The sequence below is a fragment of the Centropristis striata genome, chromosome 15, assembly GCF_030273125.1.
Source record: "Centropristis striata isolate RG_2023a ecotype Rhode Island chromosome 15, C.striata_1.0, whole genome shotgun sequence".
NCBI classification, from domain to species: domain Eukaryota; kingdom Metazoa; phylum Chordata; class Actinopteri; order Perciformes; family Serranidae; genus Centropristis; species Centropristis striata.
In genome coordinates, this window is record NC_081531.1 from 17553044 (window position 1) to 17578116 (window position 25073).

At 38.8% G+C, this 25073-nt stretch overlaps 1 protein-coding gene across 1 annotated transcript in view; it reads right to left on the reverse strand.

Moving 5' to 3' along the window:
- clip2 (CAP-GLY domain containing linker protein 2) overlaps nucleotides 1–25073 on the reverse strand; it is a 42616-nt gene that overhangs the window by 9626 nt on the left and 7917 nt on the right. The window contains exons 4-13 of the mRNA XM_059351349.1: nucleotides 19336–19835; nucleotides 14030–14154; nucleotides 12176–12389; nucleotides 9165–9362; nucleotides 8888–8991; nucleotides 8569–8629; nucleotides 5665–5715; nucleotides 2370–2744; nucleotides 486–1061; nucleotides 324–381 (exon numbers count right to left, since the gene is read on the reverse strand). Of these exons, the coding sequence (XP_059207332.1) occupies nucleotides 324–381; nucleotides 486–1061; nucleotides 2370–2744; nucleotides 5665–5715; nucleotides 8569–8629; nucleotides 8888–8991; nucleotides 9165–9362; nucleotides 12176–12389; nucleotides 14030–14154; nucleotides 19336–19835 (2262 nt within the window). The remainder of the gene's footprint in view (nucleotides 1–323; nucleotides 382–485; nucleotides 1062–2369; nucleotides 2745–5664; nucleotides 5716–8568; nucleotides 8630–8887; nucleotides 8992–9164; nucleotides 9363–12175; nucleotides 12390–14029; nucleotides 14155–19335; nucleotides 19836–25073) is intronic.

Sequence of the window (25073 nt, forward strand, 5' to 3'; positions counted from 1 at the left end):
GCTAATTTTGCAAAATGTTAAACAATTCATTTAAACGCCTCCAAGTTGACAACATGAAGACAATGTAATAGTGCATTCTCTACCGTCCTCACATGCATAAACTAACATTGTGATCAGACACTTATAAACAACTATAAAATCTATAGGGAGCAATAAAAGGGGTTGATAATTATTTACCAAAAAGAGTATATTATTTAGGAAGTATAGGAAGTAAAAGCATGGAGCAGAATATATAATCATACATGGGAAATAGAGCAACCAAAGTATACAGTGGTTTGTTTTTTTAAATATAAATTAGTATTGAAATAAATGAATGCGGATACCTTCGACATTCTGCTTCAGCTTCATCTTCTCATCTGAAATTTCATTATCTTCTATCACCTGAAAAAGGAGAAAGTAAGTTAAGAGCTGAGCTTTAAACAGCATGTCAATACTTGGTCCTGGATTTCTGATTTGTTACTTATCACTTCAGCTCAGCCACTCACATTTGCATCATGGGACGTGTAGCGGTCTGCCTGGATGGCCTGGAGCTGGTTTGCTGTCACCCTCAGCTTCTCCTCCAGTTTCTGGATCTCCTCTTGGCTCTCTGCCTGGGCCTTCTGCAGAGCCTGATAGTCCGTCATCTTCTTCTCTGACAGCTCCAGTCTCTCCCTCAGCTCCTCTGTGCTTTTGTCCTGCTCCATCCGCAGCTTCTCCATCTCCGCCAGCCTGTGCTCTGCCTTCTGTAGCTTATCAGCTGCCTCCTCCAGGGCCTGCTTGTCGCTTTTGGCCTGTGTCTCGCCCCTCCGCGTCTGGTTGCCCTCTGCCAGCTGGTCTTTGGCCTCCTGAAGGCGAGCGCAGAGGTCTTCACGTTCCTTGGTCAGAATGGCGGCTTCAATCTTGTGTTTGGCCTTGAGATTCTCCATCTCCAGCTGGTGCTCCATCTTCAGGCTCTCCAGAGAGGTTCTCAGCTCCTGAGCGTCAAGCTCCTGGCCTTCTGGAGTAGGATGATCCCCACTCAACGAGGCCTTCAGTTCCTCCAAAGAGCGCTGGTGATCAACCACTAAAGTGTCAAATTTATCCTGCAGAAGGGATTAAGGTGATTAGATTATACTTGTTGTAGCATTTGGGAAACATTCATTCAAAAAGAATTCAAAGGGCATCATGTGTGTGCATGCTATGGTTATGGTGAATCGCAGTTTAAAAAAAATTAAGGGGCAAATTCACAAAGAATGGATTAGGGCCGCTGATAGCACCATGAATTGTTCATTACTTGCAACCGCTATCTGTTCTGTCATAAGGTCCGATTCACTAAGATATTGAGCTAATTATATTACAGTGCAAACACACCTATAGAGTTTTGAAACTGTGCGCAGTTTGCCTCCTTTTTACACATGATAGCAATTATCCAAGTGGCAGAGTAAAAACACGCTAGAGGTTAAAGTGTGGGTTGAGAGGGGTTGAAGCCCTGATTAACTCCAATCTGATGTGTACTTACTGGGCTGGTGCTGTTTCTTTGTTTTTTATAGATCGGACTCGACTCATTTAACGATATAAAGATAAGTGTGTCTTCAGAGGTAAGAGAGACGCAGTGCATATTCACACACAAGGCATAACCAGCTGATCGGTCAGGAAGTAACATTAATTAATGTTCTGTGTTCTTCTACACATCCAAAATATACACACACACAGTCCACTTTCACACAGTGAGCATATGTGATCACATTAGCTGTGGACACCACGAGAGTCAGATTTCTATTTGCTTATTAATCTTAAAACACATGGAGTCGACTTTACAATCTTCCTTATAAATGCGCTTCGTTTACTACCACCTCTCAAACTGTGTGTGGCAATTAGTGCTGGTGTTGTGAATTGAACTTTTTTTTAGCAATTGGGCTCACTTGCATAGGGAATGATTTTGCACTAAATGTATGCATATATCGGTACCTCATTTTAATATGTGCAGATAAAACCGGAGCACAGAGATGCAGTTTGCTTGGCAGCACAGTTCGGGGTGCAATTCACCCTTTGCAGGTGCTTTGAGAATTATTGCTTGTTTTTGCCTTATTTGCACATGTTTAGCAGCCACAAAAGCCTCGCAATCCTTTTGTGAATTCAAACTTTCTATACTTTTGCTTCTCCACTCTGCTTTGAGCAACATTTTGTAGTAACACTGAAACCTCACAGTATTTCAGCATGCAAACTGTCAAATTGGAAGAGATTAATCCAAACGTTTTGCTGTCTACATTTTAAACCTCTCACCAGCTCAGCATACAAACTTTCATGACTAAGTGATTCACAGAGCTCCACTGAAGTGACCTTTCACTTCAGCTCTTGTTAGAAGTTTTCCGAACAGTTTTTATCGAGTTAAAAAGAATAAAACAGAATACCTTCCAGGTGTCCATCATTTCCATGTTTTCCTTGGTGGCCTGTTGGACTTTCTGTTTCATCTCACTGACCTCCTGGTTCTTACTATCTACCAGCGCCTTCAGCGAGTCGACCTCCTGCTGGCTCGCCGATAATGCTGCCTGGTACTTCTCTTTAAGCTCGCCGCTTTCCTTGTTGTGCTCGCGGTCCAGCTGCGCGCAGGGGGCAAGGGTCTCCGGCTGGGTGTCGGATCCCGGGGCAGCGGCGCCGTCGTTGGCTTGCTGCAAGCTTGTGTCAGATCCTCTGAGTTTGGCCTGGAGGCTCTCCATCTCAGCTCTCCTGAGGCTGAGCTCCTCCTCCAGCTGCACGATACGGCTCTGCTCTTCGACTGTGGTTTGCTGAAGAGAAAGAAACATCAATCACTGTTACGGAAAGATTTTCTGATCATTACCATAGTAGAAAGATGTCAGCCTTTGAAAAGAAAGACAGAAGGAGACCCTGCAACTGAATGATGTCATTCCAAAGAAAACAAGACACTGATTTTAAGAACAGAAATCAGGAAAAGGGAAACCCTTGGAGATCCTTGCAAGGATTGTAGACGGTGCATATACAGTACAAATAAATGATATTAAGCATGTGGACAATGACAAATTGTAATATTTTGGCTCTGTGCTGTACTCCTTAGATACCAGGTGATACAAAAACTGATTAACGGTCATTTCAAACTAGTTCTAGTTCCAAGATTTCAGTGCATATCAGTTTTTATGCAGATCTTACTGAGGGTATGTATTTCTAATTAAACATTTACCTCGCCCAAAACTAAATATGACCATTTTTACCTTTCGGTTTTTGTACAGATTAAATTAAAGAGATAAAATATTAATTGGTGACATTTAGAGGAGCTGATAGGCATCCAGAAAACAGATTGCTTTGGACAGGGCTGCCTCTGGTGTGACAGATACAAAGAAGTTGCTGTCCTGCTGAGAGCATTGGAGCTGACAGCTGTATAATGTGCAGACTGACTAAGAGGATTTTCCGCTCTTGCAATATAAATGTAACAGAGGCTACACCCACAGGAGCTCAATAATATCTATGATCTGATTTTACTTACAGTTAATTCACCATGTCACCTTAAGACTGTGTGGCAAGGATCTTAAACTGTAAAAGATATCATAGCAAGAATAACGGGGCAAGAGATAGTCAGGATATTTTCAAGTAGGGTTGTGAGAGGACCTACCTGCCTACCTACCTCAAATTCAGAATACTAGGTACCCAGTTTGAGCATTAGATATCTTGTGTTTGTACTGTAGTCAGCTGAATGCAGGACAAAAATTAATTACAAATCACTGCATTCTGTTATTATTGTGTATTTCACAACTTTTTGGTAATTGGGATTGTAGAACAGCTTCAGTTCCCATCGTAAAGAGCTGTCGGATGGCTAGAGTCAGATGGTGAAAATAAACTTTAAAATTAAAATTTTTTTATGGGGCCATAAATACATTTTGCTGCTGCCCCCATATACAGCAGAACATAGCTTAGCTTACATGCCAGCTTCTTTCAACTGGAGGCAAGCTGACTGCCATCTACTGTAGGTGCTAGCTGACTATGGATAAGTGCCTCATACAACTCCACTTTAATAAATCCAAAATATCCTTTTAACATGTAAAAATAATTATAGGCACATAGATTTGAAAGCAGTATTAGCATGATTATTGACACGGATAGATGTACACCGTTGTCCGTAACGTTGGAATAATTTTGTTTTCAGACACAATTCTCTGTTTATTCCTATTTAAATGCATCAGTCATCACTTTAGAAGAGATGGGTTGATAAAGTTTTGAGAAGATATACACTAAATCACATTGTCACAATCATTTCATGGAAAGAGGTAAAAATATTTTATTCCAACTTTATGAGCAACAGTGTAAATTCAATATTCACTGTTTTTTGTTCTGTTTTTGGTCTCCTCCACTATGATTACCAGCTTGTTGCTAACTTTCTCTGCTTTTTGGTGCTGAGCAGGTAATTTACAGTGGTTTTACCTGAGATTTTTCTCTGAAATCTGCCTGCTTCTGCTGGAATTGCTTATTTAATATCTTGCTGTTGCAATCCAGTAACCCTTTGTCTAGCAGGTCTAGTTGCTTATCATTCTAGGGTACTGCCGCCACAAGGGGTTTGCAATTAACAAAAAGAACAAACATGATACTAACTTTCTGACAGTGCTGCCTACATATTCAAATCTGTCATTAATTGTATTATTTTCATTCAATGACATAAAACTAAGGAGCCAAGAGATCAATGTGTCACTGTCCAAACATTTGTGCAGCTCACTGTATACGCAAAGAAATAGAAGATTAAAGGAGAGCACAGCCATTCTTGATCATCTAGAAGCAGCCAAGCAAACATGATGAAGCCAACAGCAAACCTCCACACAGTGATTCTGCACACAAACAACCGCAAACATTCTCCACACACTTACACCCAATTAAAAATAATTAAAGTACTGTAGCACCCTATAATTTAATAATTTCCTGATAATGTAATAATGATTGGAATGTAATACAATTTGCACTTAACTCGATGAGAAATGTAATAAAACCCAATAATGTAATGACTTCACCAATAATGTAATAAAATATCCTGACTGATATTGTAATAACATTTTTACCGATAAATTAATACCTTATTACATTATTGGGAATTCATTACATTTTCAGGAGGGGTTTTTACTCTTATCAGAGCGGCGTCTCTAGGAACGGTGTGTTACACTTAGCAACGCTCTGTCAAACGACTGCAGGAATCAATTTTCTGTTGTTGTTGTTGCCTATTTTGATCAATAGATGGTGGTATTCAGGTAATTCTCCATATTCAACCTTTAAGTTCAGCATTAGTTTTACCATTATGATATTTTATTACATTATTGGTGAAGTTATTACATTATTTTTGATCTAGTTAAGTGCAAATTTTATTACATTTTCAAGTGTTATTACATTATCGAAAAATTATTACATAATAGGGTGCTACATGGAGTATTAGGAAAAAGGACCTGCTGCAGAGTGCAAACATGTTAATTTCAACCATCTCGGAAAACAATCTACCACACCTCAGAGTTACTAGTTGATTCGTATCAAAGAAGTTGCATCAATAACATTCACATTATGGCACGACACACAAGAGGAGAAGAGTATAAAGAGTCTATGCAAGGTCCTTGACAGCATCTGAAGTTGATGTCAGCATCTGAAGTCGATTTGAAGTCAAGAATTGAGATAGCTCAGCAGCGGATCAAAGCCAAAACAAGATCAAATCTTTTTTTTCACCTTGGTTCTCTTACCCCACCTCAAGGATACTGCATCATGAGAGCACCTTCCCTGTTGGCAGAAGCAGACCTTACTGCATATAGGAATCCAGCGTTTCAAAGTGTTTTGTTATCTTTTGATGCCTGAAAATTGAAAGCTTGTACAGTTTGGTTTGTGATACCATTGTTTATTCTTGAAGAGGCTTTCTGAAGAGTGCAGCACTGAATGTCAAAGTGGTGTAAAGGACATCGTTTGCTACACTCAACTATTGATGGTGACAGGGCTTTACCACCAGGATTTGTTTTGAAACATTCATCATAGAATCAATTATGAATCCCATAAACAATTTCTCATGTGTTAGGGATTACATAACTGCTCAAAACATTAGCATGGAGCTCAGAGGGATCCGTTCTCGACGTCCTGCAGAGCTAAAATAACAGGATGTTATAAATGTTGCGTCCTGGCATCTTAAAATGCAGCTGGCAACTGATCTGAAAGGCAACCTTTAAATTAAAAGAAGATAAATCACAGTTTAACCCTTGAGCATCACAAGGGACATTTTGGGATTTTTACATTTTTGATCATTTTGGCTGTGATAATGCATATGGCATAATTTTGTGCAAGTGCAGAAGCGCACAGGCTACAGACTCATGTTTTTTTTTACCCTTCTCTCCTCTAAGTCTTTCTGGAACACCTATGCTCTCTCTCTTTTCGAGGTGCAGGCTCTGCTCAAGCTGATGAATATGGGCATGTTCTGATTTCCTCTGAGTCTACAGAGAGACAGGAGAAAGACAGGAAAGAAAAAAAGACTGATAGAAAAGAAGAAGAAGAGAGAAGAAGAAAGGGAAAGAGACCCATAGAGATCCAAGGGGAATGATAGCTATCAAAGCAACCGTCAACATATGATCAGAGGACAGACTCGGAAATGAGCTGTTGGTGTGATGAGGAGAATCAAAGAGAAGAGACATCAGATTTTGGTTAAATTAAACTTCAGACTCTGAGGTGAAGTTCATTTCACAGTAAAGATGTGTCAGGGAGGAACATCTCTGCTCGAGACATTTCAGTCTGTCTTATTTACGTAACCAAAGCCTTCAGAGCCCTGCATTAATGAAATGCAGTGTGCACTCATATACAAGGTATTATGGTAAATGTACCGATTATACTGAACAGTCACATACAGGTGCATCTCAATAAATTAGAATATCATAGAAAAGTTTATTTATGCCAATAATTCAATTCAAAAAGTGGAAATAAAACATTATATAGATCCATTACACACAGAATAATATGGCTTACATTTAATGAATACCTACAATTTAGGGTCTCAAAATTATTATTATTAATCTATTTTAGAAAGTATGTTCAATATGGAAATGTTGGCCTCTGAAAAGTATGTTCATCTATATGACTCAATACTTGGTTGGGGATATTTGACTTGAACTACTGGAAATGGACTTTTCCATGATATTCTAATGTATTGAGATGCAGTGGTACTTTACTTTAATTCAATTGCAGCATTTAATTGTAACAATTAAAGTCTCATTAAGATAAAATATTCCTTTATGGACAACCCATGGGGGATATTTGGGTGTCGCAGTGGAGTAAAACAAATTCAAGTAACAAATACAATTTTCAAAAACTAAGACGGCAACAAACAGCAAACACACTACATCCACTAGTGGTGTGCAACACTAGTGGTACAAGCCAAATAAAAGTGGCATGTGAAGTAAAACATAGATAAGTCAGAGTTTCTTAAAGTTGATAATGTGATGATTTCTCAGTTATGTGATTGGCTGTTTATGTGACAGGGATGGTTGTGATTAAAGGATAAGGTTGGTTATATTGTATTGTTTTGTTATTGTCAAGAAATACCATTTAACGACTAAAACCAACAATAATGTGATTCTGCTTACACATAGTATTTAGGTTAATGTTATATGTGCTTTTTAAGATTGAAATGGTATATTTGTGATTCAGTTTTTAAGATTTTGGAACTAAAGATATTGGTAGGGAAGTCAGAAAGCATTTGAAGAGCATGCACAACTGTTTTTGGTCTTCTCATTTGACATGAAAAAAGCAAATTACAAATAAAATATCACCAGCCTAATCTGTTATTAGCTAAGCCTGCTGTGTTTTATCCACATCCTGGTCTAAAGATGGCTTCCACACAGTGTCGGATCTTTATGCATGATAATAAAGACAGCACCAGCAGCTGTAGGAATACAGTTAAAATCTGTATTCTGAAGTAGTAGTCTTACGCATTTTTGTCTAAAAGACGTTCTTAGAGGTAACCCTTTTTAAAAAAAAAGAATACTTCAGTCAGTATTCTGCCAACTGTGCAATCAGACTGTGTTTTTATTTGGAGGCTAAATGCAGGGACTGCCAAGAGCAGTGAATTATATTTACCTTTCAGGTCCTTTCTCAAGGGACACGCAGGAGAGAGGACAGATAGTGTACCTTATCTAATACATTTAAGACTTTTCTGCATAGCTTAAAAAATGAGGTGTAAGTCACGCATTCGTTGAGCCATTTCTCCTTAAGTTTTTGTTTGACTTTTGGCCCCAAAATATGGTGCAACTGAAAGCCACTGCTTTCTCTCGTACAGAATCTGTAATGCAAGGGTAAGCAGGCAGAGTAGTGTCTTGGGAAGCTGTCAATCAACTGTTGAGGAGTTCAAGTTCAGATCATCGTCTCATTAAACAGCGTAATGAGATTAAACAGTTAAAGTGTTTTTATTTAAGTCGACAGAAAATGTTAAGGTGCACACATTTGCTTTTGTGCATCCAAGGCATTTTCCCAAAACATTACCACCTTTTCTGTACGTAAAAATCTTTCTTCTACTTAGCATGTAGGATTTTAGCATGTGAAGGAAAATTTATTCCAATATTGATACAGTTTAGAGGTATCAATAATGCAGATAAATACCTCCAGGTCTCCTTTGGTGATGCATTCCTCCTCTACTCTGAACTGTAGGTCCTCCACTTTCCTGTTGAAAAAAAAAAAAGTTGACTGAGATGTGGCACAGAGAATAAAAACATCAAAGGATTGCAGCTGTGTAAAATTTTAATCGCTAAGAATTATCAGGCAACCTTGATTCTTTTACAGCAGCACAGGAAATATAAAACATGTGTTTCTAAAGGCCTGTGAGCACTTCCAAATATTACACAGAACAATGATTCACATTCAGGATTAGATACCAGCTCTGCTGCATGTGAGAGTGAAAGTAGCACAACTCTGTGATTACCTCTTCTCCTCTTCGAGCTGATTGGCCAGTTCCAGTTTATCTTTCTGTGTGTTGGCCAACATAGCTTTGACTTGCTGGAGGGTGCTCTCATTCTCTGTTACATACTGAGGAGAGTGAGAAGAAAGGCAGACAACAGATTCATTGTAGCATAAGCCACTCAGAGGATTGGTTTATGCTGAACAACAGTAACAAAAATGACAAAAGATTTTTGGATTGACATTGGCTTCTATATTGCTGCTTTTCTCTGACAGATCATTACTGTGTCTGTTTTTCGTACCTGCACGTGCTGCACCTTGAGGACGTTCAGCTCCTTCTCCACCTCACAGATGTGGCTGGTGGCCTTGGCCATGTCGGCTCTCTCCAGGTCCCTCTCTGCCAGCAGCTGCTCGATGTGCTGCTGCTTCTCCTTCAAGGCTTCCTGGAGGGCAGTGGTGCCCGAGATCTTACGGGCGTATCGGGAAGATGTCTCTGTCAGCTGAAAACGGAAAGACATAAAATATCAAGGAAAAAAAGAGTGCAGAGGAACAAAGAGAAAGCAGGTACAGAAGTTGGAAAATGGGTTAAAAAATGTAGGAAAATGTGGAGAGATGCAAAATCAAAAGTTGTGGAAAAGGCTGAATATTCCTGTGAAATCAACGTTTATTTTACTGACATCATACAATAAATTATGAAATGATCACAGGAACAGCTATTCTGTGATCTTGTCATAGCAGGCTTTGCTTTCTTGTGATATTTTGTGATAATGAGAAAATGTACAGTCAAAACCAGTTTATTGAACCTGACATAATCTTTCATTTAATCAAATTAATTTTTTCCACAATCATAAAAAGGCAAAGCTTCTAAGAAAACACGCCTGCTACACTGAAATAAACAAGTTATTTCATGGTCATGAGATTAAAAACAATACAAATACCCAGCCTTCTGTAAACATAGTTTTCTCATCCTGACAAAAGTAAAACCTTGTGTAAAAACTGAATCAAACTTTGGCTGCATGAAGCTTTGATCAATTCATATTTTTCAGCCTTTAAAAACCGAAAGTCATCCACTCAAGGTATATACACGACTACTTCACCCAATTAAACATCACAAGTTTTATTTTAGTCCTCAGAGATGCGATGCTTCCTTTGACCACTAGAGTGCACTATTTGAAAGGATTCCTGTCTGACCTACCTATGAGTTCTGCTCAATTAAATCGCCTTTTTTCAATTTTTTTAATAGAATCATACTCATAATGGTGTTTCCTTTAACAGTGACCTGCTGGTTGACAGGTAAAGTGGTTGCAAGTGATAACATACATAAGAAAATTTAAAAAAGTTTTTAAAAGTTTTTTTGTTGTCTGCAGCATTGCATACAGTACAGAAACTTGAAGAAATAGCTGAAATGCTCAGAAGCGGAATCAGCTTCGACATAATATCAAATACATTGTGACTGGATGCAGTGTGGGTGCCTCTATTTATGCAGGAAAGTTATTTGTGCTATAGATGTTATTAATATTTAACTGCCATTAATGTTTTTCTTTTAATGTAAAAAAGTGGCATGTCATGTTTTTATTATTTTACATAAATATATATATACATATATATTTATTCATTTATATATATTTATATATATATATATATATATATATATATATATACACTGCCTTCCTACTTAAGTATCGAAATAGCACAGAGAAGTGCTGGTCCTACTCTTTCCGTTCACAAGATCATTTGTTGCTTTCTGGTCCATATGCTCGTACTGAATTGCGTAAAATGGTTTTTGTCCACTCTGCACCTTTTGCATGGAATATGTTGCAGAATGACTGGAAACTAACAGTTAACTGAGTGCTTTTTAAATCCAAATTGAGAGTACTTGAGGCCGACTCCACAACATGTATGTGTTTTTCATAATCTGATTGTAAGTTTAATTGTTTTTTTCTTTTTTAATTGTCTGTCTTTTGTATGTGTTTTAACTGTGTAATTTTGTAATTGTGTTTTGTATTTGCTGCTCCCAGGTCTCCCTTGAAAAAGAGGTTCCTTCCTAATTAAACAAAGGTTAAAAAACAAAACAAAACACTGGCTGAGGTTTTAGCACTGGTGAAATATAACTCAAGTGAGGTTTAGAATGCAGGACTTTTACTTATAGTGGGGTTTTTACGGTGTTGTATTAGTGCTTTTACTTCAGTAAAGGATCTAAATTCTTTTTCCATCACTGGTTAAATGCGTGGTATAAGATTCTAATCTAAACCTCAGTTTCTGTACCTACAAATTAGGAACAGAGCCTACTTTCCTAAATTTACCAACATGAACTGTGGTACACCAAAGATCTTGAGGAATGACAGTGAGTCAGAATATTTTTTGCAGCGTGATCAGCTTGATAATTCAGATGGGCTGCTCGCAGCGCTGTCTGACACTGCTGCCAACAATTAAGGAAAGTAAAGGGGAGGGTTCTCTGGCTTACAACCAGTGGCTAAAATCAATGTGAGATACCGTGACGTCCAGCCATCCCTGTGGCTATTAGTCTTAAAGACACAGTGTTCTGAAACAAGCTACCTGAGCTCTCTTTCAGCTGCTGCAGCAAAGTGCAAAGTCAGAGAATTAGCCTCGCACGACACAGCAGCAACATGCAACTGCAGAAATAACTGCTCAGCACTCATGATGATCCTGCTGTTTGAATTTGTAGACAAAATACTGTACGACAAATACTTAATTTTAAACATTTAACTATAGTCAGACACTGAGATAAATATTATATAGATTACAAAAATACAGATTTAATCACTAATAATAATCTAAAAAGAAATGAGTAAGCATCCTTGTTAATCAAAAGTTTGGAAATTCAAAGGGTTTTACATTTTCTTTTGCTTTTTTAATGATAAAACAGGAAAATCAAAAAAATAAAAAGGTGCATGTTAAAATGATGTTTAAAAAATGTATTTAAAAACATATGTCAAAGGTTAGAAGGACCAGATGTATATTTCATATATAAAGCCAATTTTATATCTTATTTAATTTTAAATTATTGTTGTATTTGATGACATTGAACCTCGGAACTGGATATGGGTAACACTTCAGAAATAATAAATCACTTTTTTTTTAAAGGAATAATTTTGGGAAATAACAGTGTGCTTATCTGCTTTCTTGCCAAGTGTTAGATAAGAAGATCGATACCATTCCCTTTGGAAACCCTCTTCTGATGCGACACTCTCTTCAAGAAAGCTTTTAAGTGTATTTCCCAAACTAGCGAATTATTCCTTTAATCGCTCTGTATGAACAGCCCCTCGGCTCTCAGTTACTGCCGTTATCTTACCAGTCCAGTTCGGCTCGGTCGTCCGCCCACGGAGGAGGCCACCGAGCTGACTGAACTGATGGAGGAGCTGCTGGGGCTGTGGGCCAGAGAGGAAACACCCATGGCCATCCGCTTGCTCTTCTTAGCCTTGGCCGGGCTGGTGGACGGGAAGCCGATGCGGATCACCTTGTGGATCGGAGCAAACAGGCCAAACTTGTGAGGACACTGAAAGTATCTGCAATGAGAGAGGCAGAAATGTCAGCATTTTGTATAGCGCAAAACTGCTTTACAATTATGTAGAAATGTGTTTCTTTATGTTTAGCTTGGGGCCTCAAATACATTTGTCAGGTACTTGTTTCAATTCTAAACATTAGAAGAAAAAATTCTCTTTTGTCATCTGGAAATATTTCAGTTTCAAACCAGGTGCAAATTTGGCTTTCAGCTCCAGCTACACAACTAATTAAAACGTGAAACAGAAAAATCCTTGTAAAACTAAATCTAGCTTCGCAAGTGCAAGAAGGCAGAAGTCAGCTGCAGCATTACAAAGCAAGAAAACAGCATAAAATAGCATTTATGCTGGTGGTAACTGCACAATGTTCTCTATGAAGAAACAAAAGAAATGACAATGAATAGTAAAAGATACTGTAATAGTTAGCCACTGAAGCATCTTATATTTAGTTCTGATTAGGTTACCTCTGTCATTTTTCTTCCGGAATATCTTAGTGTATTAAAATAATAAAATAGTACTATACTAAAATAATAATTTAGTTTTTTGCCTTGAAACAGCTGTGGTTCAGGTTTAAGCAAAAAAACAAACCTTTGGTTACAGTTGGGGAAAGATAATAGCTTGGGTTAAAATGATCACTTGTCTGTCCAAATATACTAATATATATAGGGCAAAAGACACTACAGGGAGACGAGCCTGCGAAGCAATATGTTTTTATTTCCGGGAGAATGGCCAGAAGAACAAATGGGATTTCAGTCCATTGGGGAATGTTTCATCTATTGGGCCACCCAACCAGTGGGATGGCACGGAAGAGTCATTTCATTATTTAATTTGATCAATGGCTCTGTTGTGCTTTATCTGACGTAACATTTGCATGATGTAAATAGTTTAAAAGTCACTGTTATTGACCATGTTTTAATTTTCAACTTTAACTACAATTTTGTTTTGTTTTTAACAGAACATGAGTGACATTTTACTTCTATTTTCCATCTTTCATAATTTGTTTTGCCATTTTCTTTCTCTTTTTTTCCCTCATCTTTTAGAGTAGTGTGAACATAGTTAAGGGGCCATGAATAAGCCCCTCTGGGCTTGTTGCCACTCTGCACACTGTGCTTGTTTATGTGCATTTTTTGTACAAACTTGATCAAATACACTTTGAATCCTAAACTATTTGGCCAAAATATTGAAGGACCAAATCAACAAGCCTCATTTTTTGAATTAACAAATTAATGTATGTTTCTGGATCTGAATAATGTGTCAGTTACTAGGCTACTCAGAGAACTTTTTCCATTTTTCCCTCTTTTGGCTCATGGCTTCAAAGTTCAAGCAATACTCCAAAAATTCTATTCTATTCTATTCTATTCTACAGTATGTCTGTGGATTCTGTCATAAATATTATAAATGTAAGATATATGAAGCAGGAAAACACACCCAACCAACAAAGCAGAGCAGCTCTGGGCGAATGGGTCAGTCAGTGAAATTTCATGGACAAGCAGATGAAAGAACAAAGAACAAATAACTGAACAGATGGAGCCACAGTCTTCCCCTCAATTTCCCATTTGGGAGGAAAAGGCAAAATAATTTGGGGAGCTTGAAGCATACATAATGTGTGTGTGTGTGTGTGTGTGTGTGTATGATTGTGTGTATACCTTGTACCAGCCACTGCACCATCGTTCTTCCCCAGGGGCTCATCCAACTCGACCCCACACCATTCACCCTTGGCAAAGTCCGTCTCTCCCATGTAGCGTATGACTCCCATCTTAGAGCCTCCCACCTGACAATAGAGAAGGAAGATCATTTTCTTGTTCACTTATTAATTTCTCACAGTAGAATGCACACTCAGTATTGCTGAAGCTGAAGTAATATGTTAACTTTTTAGATTTCATGAATTGTGAACCATCACTCAAAGGGAAAATCATCTGTGCTTGGTGACATATCTAGGGTGCCACATAGCCACGTCTCACAGCTCTGTGCTTCCCGGTAAGAAGCACTGGTTTCCTGTGAGGAAGACAGTCTAAACTCCCCACACACTGCCACTGGGGTCAGCCAACATACCAAACTGCTGCTGAATGTCTTTCACACATGGTGGCCACATGTATGAGACACAAACAGTCATCACCATGTGCAAACATCTCACTGGTCACAATGTCTATAAATGTCTCGGAGAAACACCTCGAATAACCAAGATAAAATACCAAACCATCAACAACAATACAGTCACAACACAGGAATTCAAAGAACATCGTGTCCTTTTTGTGTTGTGTTTCATCGTGCTAAGGTCCAAAACCAAAAAATATAAGAATAAGAAAAGCGAAATTCACAAGTGTCAACCTGGGGTACGTTTTTTTCTATTTTCTTCAAAATATTTGCCAAATTATAACTAAATCTTCTAATCTATTACTGTAATCCCATTCCCAGGCAGTTCTCATGAGCATACAGAATGTACACAATGTGGGAAGTGCAGATGTCTCAGCGCCACATCTGCTGTTTTTTTATGAAAACATTTAATGATTTTTAAATATCCATTTAACTTTTAGGAACCATGACCTCCTACTCACTACCGGATTTAGTAGCTGATAAGACAAAACGTGCACTGCGGTGTCACAAGATATTAAACTGAGGTTTGCTGTCAGCATGACAGTGTGATGTCTTAGTGACTCAGTGTCAAAGCGCCAGCAGTGCTAAGACAGCCAGTCAGCACAAGCCCCATCTTGGCTCCTGTTATTGCCAGTCTCATATAAAAGCTGTACTCTAAAGGTGGTCAAGACAAGAGCTAAATCCCCACCATCTTTGGCTGCAAATATCTCTAGTTTAAAAAATCCTACACTGAATATAAACTCCTAAGATGTAAACCTTCATCCTTTGTGAATACTTAATATTCTGGTGGGGGGTTTGTAGCCATGCTAGCTGCATGGCGCTAGGGTTGTCTGTCTGTGGGTCAGTCGGTGCAACACTTTGGTCTCGACTGAAATATCTATTGGATGGATTGCTGTGAAATTTTGGACAGACATTCATGGTCCAGTGAAATATCTCAAAACCAACTTGATGGATTGCAATACATTTGGTACAAACATTCATTGTCTCAGAAAAAAATACTCCAATGACATTGGTCTTCTGATTTTTTCCTCTAGCATCACCGTGAGGTTCACATATGTTGCTTTGAGTGAAACCTCTCAGCAGCTATTGGATGGATTGCGGTGAAATTTGGTACAGACATTTATGTCTCCCTTGAGGTGGATTGTGAACTTGTTAAGGTGATCCCTCAACTTTTCACAAAGAAACATCTCATTCTTCTCACCCAATATCAGCTAGGATTGGCTGGAGCCCCCTGTGACACAAGTTTGGATAAATGGTTAAGGATAATTAATGAAAGGATGAATAAACGTCTCATTCTATTTCTAGGGTTTTTCCTATCCCACTACCATCAGGTCCAAATATAAATTCTACCTCCATCTAGGCAGAGTACCTGCTACATGAGAATGTGGATTAACATCCACTGCTAGCTGATAGCTGCATTATGGTGATGTCAAAGACCAGGCTGCACAAAAACATAACCTATTTAGCTTAGCCTTGAAGCTAGCAGTCCTAATGGTCTATCACACTGACCCCACACCCAATTCTGGACCGCATCCGTCTGTGCCTCCTCTCTGCCAGCTGTTGGTCTCTTTGCGCTCTGCTGAGCAAGTAATCTCTGTCGGCATGGAGCTAGACTCTCTGGGGACCTGTCAGATCATCACAACAGTGTCATAAAAGCAAAACCTAAATTGGTAATCCATGAATGTGAGCATACTGACATGCTATAGTATGAACATTATACCTGCTTAACATAAGCATGTTAGCATGAAACTCAAAGCACCTGTGTTTCTCAGTAAAAACTCATAGAGCTGCTAGCATAGCTGTCCATATTAGGGCTTGTTACTTTTTAATGAAGCATGTCAAGAGGATTAATGCTGAAAATGACATGACTTGTTTTCAGTGAAGTTATTTTAAGTTAATGAGCACAGTAATGACACAATACCAGTAAAATCTGGGTTGGTTGTTACAAGGCTCATATCACTTAAAATTAAATTGCAAAGGAAACTTTTATTCTATTATTTTGTATTACAAAGTCATTCAAAAACCATGTTATATTTGTGTTAAGGAAGAATTTGAGTCAGCCATTTGAGCTGCTATCAACCAGTTCTAATAAACACCACACCTCACATCACATGACGTCCAAAAGAAAGAGAACACCCATTTCACATTTACCAAACTCTCCAGCAGTTCTTAGCCTCCTGTGGGGGCTCAGACATCAAAGGTGCAAAGGCAAATCAAGACACTCATCATGTGTTTAGCCTCTGAGGCGGTCTTTCTGTTTGAGAACATTTCTGCGGTTCACTTTTTAAAAATGTTTGTGTAGCATCTGCTTTAGGCAATCTCTAGATGGTTGCTATTTAGTCACCAACACACAAAGATTGTCAATGTTTGACCTTCAGTTAAGATTACTCCTCTGCAACAGAGCAGGCCCGGGCACTGCTAAACTCCTGCAATGCCTCCAGTTCAACTGCATGTGTGTAAAAACATTGTGTCCTACGCCTGCTACTATCATATAATTCAAAACCAAATGGAAGAAAATAGTCTTCACTTTATGTCTACAGTGCGTAATCTGAGTTTCACACTTTGTGCACAAAATTTTGAGGCAGTGTTTCATTTCCAACAGCAGAGGAGGGGCGTGACACAACTGAATGTAAGATAGATTACATGGGAGAGGCTTAGGAAATAGATGGATTCACTGATCAATGTGTCAGCAGTGGTCTCTCCTTTCTTAAGTGCTGAAAGTAATCCGGAGTGATTTACAATATTGACCAGGAGGAAGGCTTCTCCTGCTCCCCATTTCAAACAGCAGAGGATCTGATGTAACTATCCCCTGTGCCCATCAGTAAATGGAAAGCAATGTGACCCAGTGCCAATAATTCCACACAGTGAACATCATATACACTGGCTGGGTCAATGAAAACATTAGCAAAGAGGCGATAAAAATGTTGTTTGACAAATTATATAATTGCCACAGACATTTTGAATATCTTTTTTTGGGCAAGGGTAGACAACAGGATAAAGGTAGAATGAATGAAGGTTGGGTTTTAGTGACAGGCAGAATAAGTAAAAACAGAATTTTCCTGTGGGGATCAACCAAGTATCACATTACACTACACCAATCCATTTTTACTGAGGGCTTCATAAAACTGTAATTAGCTATCCACTGGGACTCTCATCTAATTACTTTCAGTGCCTATGGATTCTGTTAGTCTGAGACATTTACAGAAAACCAAGTTAAACATTTTGAATTGTAGTTGTCAGACAGATTGGCAGGGATAGTGAAATTATTTATATGCAATCATCTGTTTTTTGGCGGAGACTCTGAGAAGATCAATACCATTCTTGTGTATGTTGTGGGAAATTAACATTTTCAATCTAGTAATGTCTGTATCTATGTTGTGAGGCTGTCACATGAGACTTCAAAAGCATTTGAATCAAGTCAATGACGTGATTAACATCTAAATGACTGACTGATGAATGACTGACTGGTTGAATCCATCTTGTCATGAGTTAATTAACTATTGTTCCTTTGTTACTTGATTGTTTACTTGCAAGAAAGAAATTCAGAGAACAACCTTGCTGTGATCTTCTCTCCACGATGCATAACTTAATTCATCACATTGAGTTTGTACCTCTTCAGAGAACTAGCAACTCTTAACACTGTAGAAGATTTTTTCTAAAATTGTCTGTTTGGTAAAAGGCTATAGCCAGCAGGCGGTTAGCTTAGCTTAGCATAAAGATAAACAGTCTGTCTCCCTGCAAACCTGCACAGGTCTGGGTATTGTTCAGAAATGTTCAATACCAGTACTGATTACCTTTTCTTCGATACCAGTTCAAAAATTATACTTTTTTTTAAACCAACTGACCAGTGATAAGATTTACTTGTTAGGTAGTTCAATAAGGTATTTAATGACAAGGCACTTTCCCATACTCTATACACTGTTGCTTAAAATAAGTACCCAGGCCTACTCAACGTTCCCACGATGGCACATACATATATTTCTATTACAGCTGACGTTTGTGGGAAAGTAACAAAAAAGGAATGTGGGCTTTCTTCCTGGAATGCTAACATGTAAACAGTCTGGTTTCTATTACAAATATTATTGGAAAACACATTCTGCTATATACCTTAAAATGATACATTTCTACAATAACTTGATTTTCCTTCGCGCTGCCATAGATGCTTGAAACTTCCCAGAATTTTCTGTCTGGAATCAAAATTCAGTGTTATCCCATCACTCAAAGGTTCTATAAACCAGCCATTCTCGACCTTGGGGTCCTGACCCCAATTGGGGTCGCAAGATGATTTCTTGGGGTCGCTAAATCATTTTGGAAGTCAACTCTGTCTCCACTGTGTTAAAGTGTTCATGTTTTTTAGCCTTTTTGGTCATTTAATGTATTTTTTTTGTCATTTTGTGTTTGTTTTTTTGTCATTTTGTGGTTTTTTTTTGTCCTTTTGTGTCTTTTTTTGTAATTTTGTGTCTTTTTTGTCATTTTATTTCCTTTTTTTGGTAATTTTGTCTCTTTTTTTAGTCAGTTTGTGTCTTTTTGGTCATTTTGTTTATTTTTTTGGGCCATTTTGTTCATTCTTTTGGTCATTTTGTGTCTTTTCTGACAAATCCCAAAGTAGCAAGTAGCAATTACTTTACAAAAAATATATATAAATGCACAGACAGAGATGTTTTAGTTGTTGTCTGCTTCATTATTTGTCCAAAATTCGTCGAATCAACTGAGTTTGTATGATCTGAACTGTGCGCGTGAGATTGTGTTCAGTGAGGGGGGGTCGCCGACAACATGCATGTTAAATTGGGGGTCGCGACACAAAAAGGTTGAGAACCACTGCTATAAACCATAAGTCATCCAACACAAAATGACTCACCAGCACTCGATCTCCAACTCGAAGATCCTTATCCCCACTTTTCTTCACAGATCCGCTGTCAGATATGTTGGAGCCTGACTCGTTGCCCGTTTTAACTGCGCTGTTGAGCAGGCCCTCTCTCAGTGGCACTACCACTCGCTGGCCAGAGAGGGCGCCATTGCCGCCCTGCTGAGTCTGATTCTGGGCAGAGTCAGTGGAGTGGCTGTCACTTCCCTCTCCGACCGGCTGTCGGGTGAGCTTCGAGGGTCGCGTGAAGATGCCTTGGAGGGGCTGGCACTCAAAGTAGCGCACGCCGCCCACTGACCCGTCATTTTTGCCAACTAGGTCATTCAGTATCACGCCTGCCCACTGTCCCGGGGCAAACTGGGTCTCCCCTAGGTAGGCAATAACTCCGAGTTTGACACCATTGACCCAGACCTGTTCACCCACTGTGTAATCCCCCAAAACATCGTCGCCCTCTTCTGAGATCTTAGTTGGTGTGGTGGGCTTGAGTGGAGCATCTGGAGAAAAAGAATAACAATACATTACGGTATATTACTTGCCAAGCTCTATAGTGTATAAAGTGTTCATATAAGAGAAAGAAAAGTACATAAAAGTAGCAAGAAACATGGACATGACTGAAGTAAAACGTGCATGGGAATTACATCAGTACTTCGTATTGTAATCACATTCTCTGAGCTAAGACCCTTCTCATTGGAGGGTCAAGCTGTAAACACTGCATACATTGTGAGATCATCCTCATTCGCAGTCCAGCAGAACTGCCTTCACACTATTCATCCTGTTTGACCATGTCATGCCGGCTAAAATAAAAACAAGACAGAAAAAAACTGCTTGTGTGGCAGCATCCGGCACAACAGTGCAGTTTGTGCAAGATTAGGCGTTACTCTAATTCCTCCTGAAAAGTGGGTCAGAGAGACGGTATCTGTGATGTGCCGGTGATTAACCCTGCCATGCAGCCCTGTGATATCGCCTGTTTGACACATAGATGAGCAGCTTCTCTGTTTTTTTCCACAGCAGTCTGTAAACTGAGCAGGGCACCATTAGCACGCGGTCTGCTGCACCACACTGCCAGTAAAAGTCTGTGTTTATCTGTGTGTGTGTGTGTGTGTGTGTGTGTGTGTGCGCATGGTGAATGGTTGGTGCCAGGGCTGTCTCCCCGACACCCTGAGAGAGGGCCTGGGGCTTCGTAGGCCCCATTGCTTGTGCTTTATGCCTCAATTGCTCCCATATGTTGAGATGTGAGACACATTCTGCACAAATGCAAATGGGTACAACTTCAAAGGGGCTTTAACTTGATGATACAGTTTTAAAGTTTTTAGGAATGTGCTGCTTCCACTAGATGTTTATTTTGGAGGAAACTGTTCACGTGGTCACAATTTCAATATGCTGCAGGCTTTTAGGAGGATCATTTGAAACATTTTAAAAATTTGCCATTTGCTTTCATCTGAATTACGTAAACAACAAATATATTAGCTGACCAAAATATACTGATGATCAGAAAATGGAAGTGCTCATGTCCTTCATTGATCCGTAATGTGTCAAAATGGATGTCGCCTAGAGCAAACTGGCATACAGCATCAACATCAGCCATAATATCACCCTGTGTTTGACCCATATCTGCAGCTGGAAGCACAGCTGCACTTTGAACTGCATCTAAAGCACGAGAGGTGGTGCTGACATTTACCTGAGAAACCTTCCTGCTAAAAGGGTCCTGGCACAAATGTTTAGTCAAGATTCAGTTTCATTTTGATTTTAATAAAGTCACTTATGACCTGTGTAAACACCTTTAAATAGCAAGCGTTAAGAATATATTGGAATACTGTAAAACACAGTGTTGCGAATGCACGAAAGACCTGTCAGTCCTCCTGCATCCAGCTGATGTCCAGATTTAAGCAAATATTAAACATTTTGAATAAACATTATTATTGAACATTCTGAATTTTATATCGGTTGCTGCTTAAAGATGGGGTATGAAATTTTCTGTGTCAAGCAAAAAAAGAAAAGCAATTTGAAAATCCATCCCCCTCCTGCAGCTCTTCAAAATAATACATCTCTTTTATGATTGTTAATTTGTCACTTATAAAAATGTATAATAAAATTTAGATTTTAAATGATTACACACAATAAAACTGTCTGGCACTTGTAAATGGTCTGCACTTACAGTCATGGCAAAATATTGGACCATTGTTTTCTTCAATTTCTTGTTCATTTTAATGCCTGAAAATATAATGATAACAACAAAAATAGCTCATAAGAGTTTAATTTAAGAGCTGATATCTAGCCATTTTCCATGGTTTTCTTGATCATGATTTTGGTTATGTTAAAATAATTGATTATTTTCTATATTTGTAAATGATTTTATGCTTTATTTCTGCTTCTCTGTTGTTTGACTTCCTGGTGTCTGTCCCTGTGTCTGTCTCTGTTGTCTGACTCTGTGTCTGTCTCTGTGAGTGACGCAGGTCACTATCAAAGGTCAAACCTTGAGTGTAATAAATATCTCTATGCATTTATATTAAGTCAGACAATATGATTTTGATACAATGATTATGTTTGTGTGTTAATTTTGGTTTAGAAACTTTGACTACATATATTTCATTGTCTGTTTCATATTTTTTTTAGACTTTTAGAATCTATGTGAGACAGTAAAAATCCTTTGGCCCTGTAACACACACTATCTTTGTAAGACAAAACAAGGCAGTAGGTTTTTTGTTGAATGTTCTGGAGAAGAGGCCACGTCAGGATGGCCTTGCCCAGGGCAGCAAGCAACCAGGTGGCATTGACGTGCCGTTGTATTAATTAAAACTGGCGAATCAGCGGATCAAGAGGGCGGAACTTCCTGGAAGAAATCGACCAGCATGTTTTGTAAACAAATGTTAGTATTTTAATGGGTTCAGGGAGAGAGTCGTGGTTCAGACTTCAGGAACTGAAACACGTCTGTTTGTATTCAGGGACATGAGTTTTTGAACCCGGAGATCTCTGTAAAGTGCACATTTTTTGACGTATTGTAATAAAACTATGTTAAACTGAGAAACTTGGACGTCTCCAGCTCTTCATTTCCCCATCAACGAACTGCGCAGAAAAATGGTGAGGTTTTTTCTGTTGGTGACAGATTATCAATTTTCAAGGTTTCCTCATGCAATTTTTCTAACAGTTATCAAAAAAAACATGGAAAATGGCTAGATATCAGCTCTTAAATTAAACTCTTATGAGCTATTTTTGTTGTTATCATTATATTTGCCCAAACAAATGTACCTTTAGTTGTACCAGGCATTAAAATGAACAAGAAATTGAAGAAAATAAGGGTGGTCTAATAATTTTTTCCATTACCGTATAGCACTTTTCTTGTCTTTGCGACCGCTCAAAACGCATACACACTACAGACATCGCTCATTCACACATTCATACTGGTGGCTACTGCTCAGTTGAATTACTGTTGGACTAACTGTTCTGTATTTACTCTTTTTACCTTCACTTTTGGGAACTATATATGAATATTATGCAGATTGAAGCCTAGGAGTTACGTTTTAATGTTGATCTTTCACTGGGATTACTCTTATGGCTCTCTGAATCTAGTTGTCTTGTTACTGTTCTACATTAGAATACCTTTGGTCTAATACTTGTTGTTACAATCTCAATGTTTTCATGTTTTTATTCAGTATCTTCTCTGATTTTTGTATTTCTGTATTCACAGTTTGGTTTACAATTGCTTTCAGTAAAAAGCTCAAAGGAAATCAACCCTCCTCCCCATTTGTTTGAAGTGTGTTGCAGCAGCAGTGATGGCAGAAGACATACAGTTATTTTTTGTAGGGAAACTCAAGAACAAGCAGTACAACATGTGATCCTGGCCAGCAGACCCAAAGTGTTGCAAACCTGAGCTAACCCATGATTTTGGGTTGCTGGGGCAACAGGAGAGTGAGGGCATAAAGATCCTCGGCAGAAGGAAGACTGGAAACACAGCCCTTACTTTCACTATTGTGCTTGGCCACCTCCCACCACCATCTGAATCCCACTATTCATCAGCTCTGCACAATGAAACCTCCACAGCTTCCTCTCGTCCCTCCTCCTCCCCCCAATTATCCCCCCATCTCTCCCTACTTTGGTTACACACACTCACCTCTTTCTCTGGCCTCTTTAACTCTGCCCGTTTATGATCATTCCCCACAATGGCTGTCGTCTTGTTCTTTTTGTTTTAAATTGGGCTTATCAAGGCTGATACTGTGCTGTTGTCTTCAGCAGTGGTTGTGGCAGCTGTGTAAGGCTCAGCAGCACAGACACTAACAGATGGAGGAGGCCGAGCTTGAATATTTTCCACTTTTGATCCATTCATTACATTCAAATGTACTGTGTTTCAAGGTACAATCATTCTCCACATAAAGGAACGTCTCATGTCCTACATTTGATGGAAATTATCCACACATTTAACATATTTTCCGTAGCCACAGACATGCTTTTAGGGGTGTTATTATCCCTTCGAATTACCAATCAGTTTTTTTAGGTCTAACTTTCTGTATGACTGAATTTTTATTATGTTTTTTCCAGTATTGGATAATTTGTCTCATGGTGCCAAGTTGCAGAAAGAGCTCCATGTGGACTCACATGGTTTGAAAGTTCATCATTATATGGTCTAATGTTCAAAAAACACTATTTTTCTGGGTCTTCTGCATCTTCAGTCTCACTGTCTCTGTACCGATCCGTCTGCTACCACAACCAGAGCAGACAACTGGAGAAATATAATGTATATAACACATCACAGTACTTCTGGTGTGAAAAATCTCTAATAACGGCTTTTAAATCCAAAACTATACAATCCAACATGTTCCAGCAGGAATGTGATCTTAATTTTGGGGATAAATTAATAACATCTGCAACCAAGATTAAAGGTTACCTGACGTTAGCATGTAGCTACATGTAGCAGTCTACATACAGTAATGTAAACACTTCAATACAAGCCTGGAAGAGACGACCATATATAGACACCTTAAAAAACTGACCTCAGTTCGAACTGACAGCATAAAAAACAGTTTGAAACAGAGCATTCAGGATAGTGGGAAACCTCAGGTTTCTGCTCACAGGAATTACTTCTAGACACACTTACCACATGGATCACACATTAGCCTAATTTAATATGAACATAAAACCCACCTGCCCCGCCAGCGTGTAAGAGCAGAGATAGGGTTAGACCAAAAAATGTCTTATTTTTACTGATCTAGTTTCGATTGTGTTATAGCCACATACTAAACAAGCATGTTTGCAGAAATTAGAAGATTTTACTGTTCAAATAAAGTCTGACACATGCATTTTGGCCTTACAATTCTTTTGTTTGAAGCGTTGACTCAACATTTTTTCGCTCTAATCCTAATCCTTCGTCTATCCCTAAACCCCCTGGGGCAGGTGGGTTCTCAAAGGTTAATATTCCAACTGAAAACTTTTGTGTTGCTAAGTATAAACTCTAAATTCTGAGTTTTACACACCGCCCAACTTCTTTGGAAGCAGGATTGTAATAGCTCCCCTTTGGCAATGATGGTTGCAGTTGAGAGATAGAGCGAGTCAGAGGGAACAAAACAAAACTGATGTCACTTCATAGGCACGAGCTTTGTGCCGTTATTTACCTTCCCTGACATTCAGTGAAGAGGTTAGTCACTCTTTACCCATTTAACCTTGCTTTTTGGGTACACAATTGCAGTTTTTAACAAAACATTCCTTTGCTGTCTTCAAAGGGTGCAGAGTCATGTAAATAG